Source organism: Mauremys mutica, chromosome 5, assembly GCF_020497125.1.
Source record: "Mauremys mutica isolate MM-2020 ecotype Southern chromosome 5, ASM2049712v1, whole genome shotgun sequence".
In the NCBI taxonomy this organism is placed as follows: Eukaryota; Metazoa; Chordata; order Testudines; family Geoemydidae; genus Mauremys; species Mauremys mutica.
This window is the reverse complement of record NC_059076.1, coordinates 69101630-69113748: the sequence shown is the minus strand read 5'-3', so window position 1 is coordinate 69113748 and position 12119 is coordinate 69101630. Positions and strand designations below refer to the sequence as shown.

General features: G+C 40.5%; 1 protein-coding gene across 2 annotated transcripts in view; it reads left to right on the top strand.

The window, feature by feature from the left end:
* Window positions 1-392: 392 nt before the first annotated feature.
* The window catches only part of FSTL5 (follistatin like 5), a 626682-nt gene continuing 614955 nt past the window's right edge, over window positions 393-12119 (top strand). For both annotated transcript variants that reach the window (XM_045019769.1, XM_045019768.1), the window contains exons 1-2: window positions 393-484; window positions 1310-1435. In XM_045019769.1, the coding sequence (XP_044875704.1) occupies window positions 1389-1435 (47 nt within the window). In that variant the 5' untranslated portion in view covers window positions 393-484; window positions 1310-1388. The remainder of the gene's footprint in view (window positions 485-1309; window positions 1436-12119) is intronic.

Genomic DNA, 12119 nt, shown 5'->3' with positions numbered 1-12119 from the left:
AAACTTTTCTGCTAGCATATTGTGGAAACAACAACTCCAACAAAAAATGAGATGAGAAGACTCATCTCTCTTGAAGACTCTTGAAAGCTTGTCTCTCTCACAAACAGAATTTGAGCCAATAAAAGATATTACTTCAGCCATCTTGTCTCTCTAATGAGAGGACTTGAACATAAGTGTAATTTACTTTAAAAATATAAACAAATGTTCAGAAATAATGGCATTGTGATGGGACATGCACCTCTGTGCAAGGTATGTCTACACTACAATTGAAAATGCTGGCCCATGCCAGCTGACTCAGGTTTGCAGGGCTCAGCCTAACGGGCTGTTTAATTGCAGTGTAGACATTTGGGATCAGGCTGGGAGCTGGGCTGTAGGAACCTGCAGAGTGGGAGGGTCCCAGAACTTGGGCTGAAGCCTGGGCCTGAACAGCTACACCACAAATAAATAACCTGTTAGCCTGAGCCCTGAGAATCCAAGTCAGTTGGTATGGGTCAGCCATATGTGTCTAATTGCAGAATAGACGTACCCTGAAAGGGTTACTATGGGCCTCTTAGGCCAATTATGCTACCTGGCTTCACCTGGTAATTAATGATGAAGTCAAGCTAGGGAATTAGCTAGGTGAGTGGTATCAACACAGGAAGTTGAGTGCAAAGGGGGTTAGAGGAGAATTCTGTAGGTGTTCTCTGGGAGTAGAGTGTCAAAGACTAGCAGGTTAGAGAGGAATCCTAGGAGGGAAAGCCTGTAGATCCTCTCTTGAATACAGAAGTCTGGCTAGGCACACAGAGAAGCCATGGGAACAGAGTAGTAAGATTAGCTGGGAAGCAGGGAGTGGAGTTCTAGGGAGAGATCCCTGAGTTGCATTCAAACAGGGAATAGACCCCAGGGAAAGCTGAGTGGTATGTGAGATGAAGCTCAAGAAAGATGGAAATAGGTTTGTTTGTATTTTATAGATTGGGAGTTTGTTTAGGGGATTTCAGGAAAGTATCCTGGCCCTGTTAGAAGGGTAAGGCTAGAGAAGTTGTGAGCAAGGCAGCCTGAGCAAGGCTGGGTAGGAAGAAATCCAGAAATGCAGCAGCTAGGAGTTATGCAAAGCAGATCTTGGCTGTTGATTATGGGGTCCCTAGGCTGAAACCTGGTATAGTGGAAGGGCCTGGGTTCCCCTACCAGCTACTGGGGGAGTTGGTATGGAGCCCCTGCACAATGTAGAGAGAAAGGACATTCAAAGCCCTGGACTAAGAAAGGGCTTGGGCTATGGGGGGTGCAGATCTTCTTTTTGTCAGAACATTGGACTGTTCTGTTGTTCTGGAAGGGGTGGACAAAATCGTGACCTGGCTGAGTCACAGGAAGATGAGGGAACCTAGAGGGTGCCAGATGGGGAGAGAACTGCTATGCTCAGCCACAAGGAGGCTCCAGTGGTGAGGCTACTCTTTTACTGGTATGTAGTACATCTATCTAGCTGTATTGAATCACTTTTAAGATGCTAGTTATTTTTGATATTCTAACCAGTCACTGCACTGTGTCTTTGTTTGTTCTTTTGTTTTCCTCTTGGGCTGATAGTAATTCAATGTTTTTTATATGTTTTTATTTCTCAAAATAATTCTAAAATTATATATAGTAAATGCATGAGGCATGCTACAGCTACTGTCCATAATCGTTTCCTGTCTCTTGGCAATACTTGCAAAGATGAAGTAAGTGTGAATAGCCTAATCTTTATCTCTCTTTGAAAGGACAAATCTGCCCAACATTGTAAATTGTCAAATGTCCATTATGATTACATATAGTTACATCTCACTGTAATTTTTTAAAAATAAAATCTCATTATTTATAGTCACCTAAGTGGAATCTACATGTTTATAATCAGAATAATTTGACCGTTACCTGTGTCAAGAACATCTTGTTATTTTACACTGTTCTTCCATGTGCTAGCCACTCTCTTTCCTAAGAGGCTGTGTTAAAGGTTTTGGGGACAGAACCTTTATTCAAGTACTTGAACAGTGTCAAACTGTAGACATCTCAATTACTTTTTCATTTTATTATGGTCTACCTTATGAATGTTGGACAACATTTTTCTTGCCAAGGGAGTACCTGCATGCAGTTTGTTAGCTTAGTTTATTTTGAATTGATGAAAGCAGACACTGACAGAATTAGAATTTGCAAACTATAGCAAAGAAATTAATGTATATCAGAACTCAATTATCTTCATGTTATATTAGTTTATATTTACAGTGTTTGTCTTCAAAACTTCTGAAAATTACCCTTCTGATCTCCATTCATCCTACTTGTTTGTTTATCCATCTATTTTATTTAGAGATTATGGATAGGGGAAAAAAGAATGAAAATGATCTTGCTTTAAATTAATCCTAATTACTTGGATGATATTAGATATTTTGAATGTAATTATGATGTTGGTTATTTCTTTGTGAATATATTGAAGTCAAATTACTAGTTAGAATTAGAATAGGAAACACAGCCCAAGCAAGGCTATGAAAGGCCTGGAATGTAGCGGAACTGGTGTGGTTCCACTATCCAGAGAGGTTGACAGAATGTGGTGCTTCTACAGGGCCACAACTTCAAGTGTTCTGGTGTGCACTTCTTCAGGAGCTCCCTGTCTCTCTCAGAGAGAGGGGCATGTTCTGAGGTTGGACAGGTAGATTCATAACTACACATAGGATATGTCTATACTTGCACCCATACCTGAGTACTGGAACTTGGAATGCTCCTGACTGCTTCCCATATCCATGCCGAAGAGCTCACATGTGCAGTGGTGGGTATGGGTGTAATACTGTGTAGACGCAAACACCTGTGTCCACACTGCCGCTGTAGGTATGTGACACTGGTGCTACCATTTCAGGGGTGGTATCTCAGGGTTCTGTGTACCACAGGGAGACACTCTAGGAACTGCTTTGCTGTGTGTTGTGATACTGTCCCCCACCTTCAGACACTTGCTGATGGCAGTTCCTGATCATGTTGTTCCTCCCTGGTATTCCTTGCAAAACTGGGTGGAAGATATGGAATATTTGTTCCATCTGATTCTGCTCCTGCTCCTTATTGTGTGACAAATGGCTATGCAGTGGACTAGATGCTTGGTGAGATGATGGATGTAAGTTGGATATCTTCTGACACATTAACCTTCTAGGTCAGCTGTCTTCAATGACAATTCATTCAGTTCACATTATATGCACACATGAATGCCAATATATTGCCATTTTGCTGACTGTTGCTTCTTGGTGCTGTTAGAACCAGCATGTTGTGGTGGGATCATGTTTTGGAAACCTGGGATGGCCAGTAGTGGCTTCAGACCTTCAGAATGAGGAAACAGACCTTCATGGCACTGTGTGGATAGCTTTACCAAGCCTCCAATGCCAGAAAACCTGAATCAAACATAGATTGCTAATGCCCTGTGGAAGCTGGCTACACCAGACAGCTATAGATCTGTTGCAAACCACTTTGTGGTTGAAAAGCTATCTGTTGGGGTCATGGTGTGCTGGTCTGTGGCAGTTAATGCTGTGGTTTAACCACAGGTGCTTGCTATAAGAAAAGTTCCAAAAATAGCAGCTGGATTTCAGAGGATGGGGTTTCCAAACTGTACAGTGACATTTTGAGATTTTGAAAATGACACTTCATTTCCGAACTTTGCTTTTAAAAAAAAAAATAAATAAAACATCCAACAATTAGAAAACACAACAAATTTTCAGGTCAAACAAAACACTTCATTTGATTCCAGATGACTTTTTTGTTTGTTTTTTGGTGAGAAACTTGAACTCCAGTTTTGGTTCAAACTGATTGATGTGTGTGTGTTCAGAACACAAATTTGCACCACTCTAGAAAGGAATGGGCTAGACGCAAATATAAAATTCCACTGAGCTGGATTGGTGGGACATTGGATATAAGGGATTTTTAAACCAGGTCAGATGGAATATTCAAATGTCCCACTGACTGGATACAAACAAATTAAAGGACATACATTCCTGGAATTCTTTGCCATTTTGGTGGCAGTGACTGTATGAGGACAAACATTTACAAATAAGTGTGTAATTCTAGAGGGGCAACTTGGTGATGGTACATGTGTTCAATAGCCAGTCCTCTAGATCTCTCAGGATGATGAAGGTATTTGTCCTGCAGTAGTTAACATACAACATATGTGTTACTGCTAAATGTATACCTAGGATCATTAATGATTACAGTTGCACAGATTTTGAGACTTGGTGCCAGGAGTCAATAAGGTGCCCAAATAGATGCTGATGGCCCTATGGAACCATGGCTCATGACTGCTCTTGGACTAGTGCAGCGATCAGGAGTGAAGAGATCAATAGAAATATCTAGGATTATGATGAAGGTTTAAGGAATTTAATGCAGTTTCAGATGAGGATGGGTCTGCCTATCTCTGAAGAGCAGGTATTTCGGTATCTGGTGTCATTGCACCATATGCTAGTTTCAACCACCATCCCTGGTCACTTATCAGGCATCACATTTTCTAGTAGAATAAAAGTTACCCAGATCATTTTGGTGGGATTTTAGATTGGAGACTGTTAGTCTCTAGCAAAAGGCCCTGAGGAAGATCCCCAACAACCCATGACTATTAAGATTCTTAAGGATCTGGTGCAAGTTCTTGGCCAGATATGCCAATGTGACCAGCAGGTACCTCTTTCAAGGCCACATTCCTGGTGGCTTTATTTGGGGTCAGGGAAGGGAGCATTTAGGGCTGGTGAACTGATGCTTGGGTTAGCAAGGGATACTTCAGGCAGGTCTATGAGACTAAGGGATTTACACAGGGTGAATGATTGTTTTTTCATCCACAGGCTCAAGAGGACCAGTTTAGTGAGTGCAAGGTGAGTCCCTAGAGCTACAAGAGGGTGGTAAGGCAGATTTCCCAGGCAGGTCATTAAGGATTTATATAGTAGTGAGGCTGGTTGGAGATGGACCTCTTTCTTCATGGTGATGAGTCCCATCACAGAAACTTGGATTGTGGCAGTTTTAAAGGAGGGGCTTACTGACTCCAATGGTGTGAGTGACTTTGCTATTGATCCAATTTCATGACTGACCAAACAGGTAAGCTGGCATGTGGATCTGCAGACAGTGTTGTGCACTGGGCACACAGGCAGGCAGCCAGTTGCCCCAAGGATTTGGAGCTGGGCCTCAATGGTGAGACCACCCTGAGTTGGCCTGGAAGGAGGAGTTTGTTGTGAGACCAGCTGATGTCTCTTGCACTCTATGGCAGTTGCTGCCACTCTATTGTTTGCTTGAATGAAATCAATTAGGGATTTTGTGACTGAGTTTGATTTTAATCATAGGGCAAAGAGACCTTGGGCAGGTACATGACTTTCCAAGAGGAGGATCAGGAGGAGTAGAACCCAGATCTGGATGACTGATGTTTCCAGGCAACCACCTAGTAGCTACTGTAGAGCCAAGATCAATGTACCAGAAGCCCTGGCAGACCAAGTACTGCAGGAAATGCTGCCTCTGGTCCAGGCACACTATTTAAGCATGTAGAGAGTTTCAGGAAGCTGTGTGTGGTACCTGGCCTGCTACTACAACAGACTCTCTACACAGTTCTTCAGCTCTTACCTTTGATTCCTGATCCCTGAGTCCAGCTATATGACTAGATTCCTGGATCATGACATTGGTTTAGAGCTTTGGTTTGGCTCCAAGTTTCTGTCTCTGATCCATGTCTCCCTACTCCTGCTCTGACCACTAGTCTTTACTCCTGGTCCTACCATTAGCTCAGACTACCCACGTCCCAGTTGTGCCAGGTGACTTTAAACTGACCTAAAATGCTGTAGTAAAGGGTGTGGGAGGGAGCTACTAAGTTTCCTTGATTTGAGCAGGCCAAATTCCTGAGTTGGGAGGTAGCTAAATCTTCACAGAAACAGGGATACTTGCTAATTACCCGAGTTAGGGGTATACTTCAATTAGGGAAGGAAATGTTAGCCAACATCTGCTCCCCATCAGGAACCTGGCAGGGAGCCTTCTGCGGGGGGGAGGCAGACAAGCTCACTGCTGTCTCCTTCTTGCGGCTGGTTTCCAGTGCATGTACTTCTTCCATAGGACATCTGGTTCCCTGATAAACTAGCATTGGATATAGACTTGTGGGATGCCTTCTCCTGAGGATGGTGAGGTTGGGGTATCTAATGTCTACTACAGCAAGGAGACTGCCCCTCCCCCCTTTACCCTCATATGGGTGGAGCATGTGGGGAGGGCTGTGGGGGCTGATGACAGCCCTTCCACATAAGTGGAAGCAATGATGACCTGCACTGTAGAAGTCACTGCCAGATAATTTATTAAATTTGCAGCCTAATTAAACCATATCCTTATCTCATTATTCTCTCTGTTTGGGACAGTAATACTTGAAATGGCATAGTAGAGGCAACTGAACATTGTCTATGGCTTATCAGGGGAAGGAAGAAAAGGTCTTAATCACAGAAGAAGTCAGTGCTAGCTAAAAGGCTTAGGAGAACAGTACATGTTTTATCCTAATAATATAGGAAGAGTAGAAACATTGAGTGGTGGTGACTGATTACTCTAAAATTGACTTAAAGTTCCAAAAATAATAAATGACTAGGAACAACTAAGAAAGACACACCTATTGATATAGGGAATTGGAATGCTTGAACATATTCTAACAATGACACACTTGCAATTAACTTTGAAAGCTCATTGAGAACTGTAGAGATACAGGCAGACTGCAGAAAAGCAAGTGTGTCTGAAACTTCTAAAATAAGATACAAGGGTGATTGTGGCAATTAATGCTCTGTATGTAAAGCTTTTTTAATTTGGTATTTAAATTATGAAACACATCAACAGACCTAAAAAACCTCTGAATCTAAGATAATGGAGCCATGAGCAATAAGTTTATATAGAGCAAGTCTTGGAAGACAAGTCGATTAGCTTTGATTTTTTGTTTTAAAAAAAATGAAGTTCTATTCATACAATAACACAGCAAGTGTGATACTTTAGGATAATGTTTGAGTGTCTTGAAGTCTTATTTGCAAAATTAATTCCAACTGGTTTGGATATGATCATCATGTAGGCTGAAATATTATAAAAAGGATAGTGATTACCACTGGGTGAACTGTATTAGATGCCTGAAGTAGACACCCAGACTTTTAAATCTGGGCCACTATTTTTATAAATACTTATTTAGTTAAAAGTAACTTGAACCATTAACTTTTTGCTCTGCTATATATTAAAATAGTTGGTAAATGTTCCATTTGTTGGCTAAGATCTTGAATTTTAGTTTTTTTTAATTAATAGCTGTTACACCCTAGAAAACGGGTTTGTACTAAAAATAAAACTGATTATCTTACTGACATAATTACATTTTTTGTAGTAAAGCAAGGGAATAGCTTGCTGACTTTCTTTTCAGAAGATACCATAGGATTATTTCTAACATCATATATTTGTTTTAAATTAAATACATGAGCAAATTATACAATAGCCTGCTGAGACTTAAATTGGTGTGAGAATGAGAAGACCAGAAATCTGTCACTGACTAGGTGGTATGCAATGAAATAAATAGGAGAACTGTGTGGCCTTGCATTTGAGTTTGTTTCAAGGAAAGAGTGTAAATCTTCATGTTGTTTAAACATAGCTAGAATATTAATCTTTTTCAGAATGGGAAAGTGTTTACTACACTGGATTAGAAACCTAAGGAGAAAATACAGTAAAATAAATTGCCATTAGGCATGTGCACAAATAGATAAACTAAAGAAAACTGGTAACAAATTTACCGAGTGATAATTAACTCAGTAATTTTGAAATGTCATCTTATATAATATAGATGCAAAAGATTGAGATGACCTCATAGGTATTTCTCTTTACCAGCAGAGTTCTCTGTTCTTATCCCATACAAATGTTACCCAAGCTACTTTGTACATCTAAGGAATAATCAGCTTACTTAACTACTTCATCAGTTGTTCCACTGTTTCCATTAATTTGTGTTCTATCTTTTTATGATGGATATATACATTAATGACTCGTTAAGTGTGAAAGTTAATTGTGCCTCAAACTTCCACACCCACCTCTTTTATATGGAAGAATTTTTAAAGATGTGAATTAGCAGATACTAGATTATACACAAGAAGGCGGCTGCTTGCTGAGCATCCACTTATGGCCAGGGGTTGCCGTGCAGGTCACTTAAGAATTCCACATAGTCTTTCTTGGTGCTAATAGCACCTCTACCCAGGGCTAGCTTAATAACAGAAAAGGTTCATGGTCCATGGTCCATGACCATAACACAAGTTTGTACTCAGCCCTGGTTCTTCTGACACCCAGAGCTCTTCCTCTAGCCTAGTCTGCTCAGCCCTCTGGCCCTAACTTCCTTCTCCTGTCACCCATGCTCTCTGTAGCTTCCTGCTGCTTTTGATGAGGAGTCCCTTGATCCAAGTCAGGTGTGTCTCTTTAGTAATCAGGGTTGGCTAGCCTCAGCCCTTGGTGAACGGGGAGCAAACCACCCAGTTACACAGCCCCACTGTGAATTGGGAAGGACCTGTGCCCGTTAACTCTAATGGTCATTGGGCCAAGTAACTAAATGAAGGTTTGATCCTGCTCACATTGAAGAGGAGAAGCAGGCCTGAACTGACCAATGCAATAACCCTGCATAATGCCACACAAGTAGCATTTTCCCCATGTATTGTGACAATTCAGTTTTAATGAATATCTTGTGATATTTCATAATTTTCAAAGGTGCTGAGCATCTACAGCTCCCATTAATTTCACTTGGATTTCCGCTTGCTTGCCGCTTCTGAAAATCAAACCATTTCTTATGAGAGCACAAACCATGTTTAGGTATATCTTTGTGCCCAGTCTAAAGATTTCAAGTCATTTGGAGGCTTAGACTTATTTTTTTTTAAAGTGAGATGTGAAGGGGGTGTGTGAGCAAGGGAGAGATGTCATTATAGGCAGCTCGAAACCTGGGCCCAACTGGCCTTTCTGCCACAACTCAATGTCTCCCCCTCTTCAGTCTACGGCTGCCTTTATGCCTTTTCTCTGTGTTCCACTTTCTCCAGTTCTTTGCTGTGTTCTTGTTTCCTTTGCACGCACAGCCCCTCTGCTCCATTCATGAGGCACAGTTTAGTTGTGACAAAAGCACTCCACTCTGCCAAATACCTCTTTTAAATGCAAGAAGCAGCGAGGAACTTTGAACAGCTGGGGTTTTGTTTAGGTATTCTTTAAGATCCTTTACTACTGTGTGCACTCAAGTACCAGTAAAACAGAACAAAATCTGGAGGCTTTTTTTGACTTAGTTTAAGTTGTTTGCTTGCTTTAAAAATGATTTTTCTACATAAAGGGATAAATTGTGGAAGTTTTATTTTTATAGATTTCTTTTTGTATCAACAGCTCCAGAAGATCATAAGTTTTACAGCAGGGACTATAACCATCATCCAACAGCATTTGGAAGGACTAGCTAGAGAGGTAGCTCTTTTTTGTTTGTTTTTGTTTTTGTTTTTTGTCATCCCCCTCCCCTCACTTCTATAGAATTGGATAGATTGGTTTAAAAATTATAAAGAAATGTTATAACATTCTAAAGTACCCATTAAGGTTTTCAGTTTTTTTTAGCAGTGGGCTTAGTTCACTAGACCGTGATACTTTTGCAGTAAAAATTAAAATTAACCTATTTTTTTAAAAAACATTTCTTTAAACAAATTATTCAGGTAGCCATTTTGTATTCTGAGGATCAGTTGTAATTTATATGGGAGGTGTAAGAATGTCAGGCAATTAAGCAGACAAATTGATGTACAGCTCTGTAACATGACACCTACTGCAGCTGAATCATTATTTACCCAGTGTGCTAAATCCAGTCCTGGTCTCATTGAAGTCAATGGCAAAACTGTCACTTATTTTAATAGGACCAGGATTTAGCCCTCAGGGTTTACAATTCATTTGAATCAGTCTCATGACAAAAATTGTAGTGAGCACAGAGTCATATAAAATCCATTCTGTTTATCCAAGACTGGGTAATGGAAATGCTAACAAGTTAACTCTTTTCATTTCTTAAATCTGTGATGAGCATTTCCCCTATTTTCAGTTGATATGAATCTTTAGTCATAGTTCCCCATAACTTTTATATAATACTATTAAACAGTGGCAGTAATGAAAAGAAGATGACAAGTAATACATAAAAGGTACATAAGGTAAAGCAAAGTGCTCCTAAGAACATTTGAATATATACTCTTGATCAGAGTTGGATGCCTACAATGCAGGCTGCACTGTAGCTTGTGTGTGTGCTGTACTGCTAATGCAAAGAGGCTCTAAAGTTGATGTATCTGTCCACAGCAGAATTTTCCTAGTATTCAGGGTTTGTTTGGTGGCATAGAACTGATGTATTATTGGCTCCTGTGCTGGTCCCCTCCCTGTGGCTTGTGTAGGAAACATGGCTAGGGAAATAGGGCATGGCCCTACACCCCACTGATCCTTGGCTGCCTCTATAGTGCTCTGGTACTGTTGGCAGCTGGCACAAGGTGGAGTAGTCTTCAGGCTGCTCTGTCATATGCGAGTGGATCAGCCAGGATGAGAAGAGCACAAAGCTGGCTTAAGACCTTGGGGATTGGCCCTGCTTTGAGCAAGAGGTTGGGCTGGATGATCTCCTGAGGTCTCTTCCAATCCTGATATTCTGTGCAATACCCCTTCCTGAATTGCACTCAGGCCTCCACAGCCACAAATCTAGTCCAAACTATTTTCTACATTCTACAATTATAAAGTTAATTTAACACTGTAGTGAGAGGCAAGGTGTTAAATTCAGTCCCAGTACTGTCAGTTTGCTCCCAATATGTTTAAAAAAGTGGTCAAGGCAGTTTCATGTCTTTAGGAATTGGGATCCAGAACTTACTGATGAAATGTTAACTTCCACATTCATGGAAGATAATATTGACATGCAATATCACGTGGTCACCAAATAAAAAAAAAACCCATGCCTTTTCAAATTAGTGACTATTTAATCAGAACAACAAAAACAAATTATCAAAAGATAAAGGAATCAGATGAATGCAGTGAGTAGATGCTTACATCTTCATGTGCAGTTTTTTTATGCTGAAACTATTTTATATGCCTTACCTCAGTAACAGTACAGTCTCGTGAGTAGAGTGCATGCATGCAGTAGTGTCAGGTGGTCAAGATTTGCACAAGAGTCCTCCAGATCTTGATGGTCATCCTTAGCTTGTCCTTGATAGCTAGTGGGTCAGGAGAAAGAGATGAAGGAACTTGAACTTGTGTTTTGTTGGCCAGTTATTACTTTCTTCAAGCAGAAGTCTTCTTGCTCTAGGATTTCAAGTCCTTTTTCATCATTCTGATCCATGCTGCTGCCATCATCTGTTTTTGCAATTCATTTTGTATGCAATATTGCCAAACCCCACACATTGAACAATCATGTCAGGCCCCACAAAACATAAGATTGGCTTAAAAACTGTGATATTTAAAAAAATACATATTGTTGTTTGTCATCTGGGTTTTGAATGTTAATAGACAGCACAAAATGTAAGGCTGGAAGGGACCGCTTCCTGTGATCTAATTCATTACCCTGTGCTGAGGCAAGATTAGCTATACCTAGACCATCTCTAACAGGTGCTTGTCTAACCTATTTTTAAAAACATCCAAGGATAGGATTCTACAATCTCCCTAAGTAATGTATTCCAATATTAACTATACATATATAGTTTTTCCTGTTATCCAACTTAAATGTCCTTTGCTAAAAACTAAGCTGACTTCCTGTCCTATCCCTGCTGGTCATGGAGAACAACTGATCATTGTCCTCTTTATAACAATCTTTTACATATTTGAAGACTTGTGTTCCCTCTCAGCCTTCTCTAAACTAAACATGCCAACTTCTTTCAACCTTTTCTCAACAGGTCCTGTTTTCTAAATCTCATCATTTTTGTTGCTCTCCTCTGGACTCTCTCCACTTTATTCAGATCTTTCTTGTAGTATGGTGCCCCAGTCTGGATACCATACTTCAGCTGAGGCATCACCAGTGTTAAGTAGAATGGGACATTTACCTCCTGTGTCTTATGACACCCCTGATATTGTATGCCAGAATGACATTTGCCTTTTTTCACAACAGCATTTTGCTGTTGGCTCATAGTAAATTTGACTCATTATAATCCCCGGGTCCTTTTCAGCAGTACTAC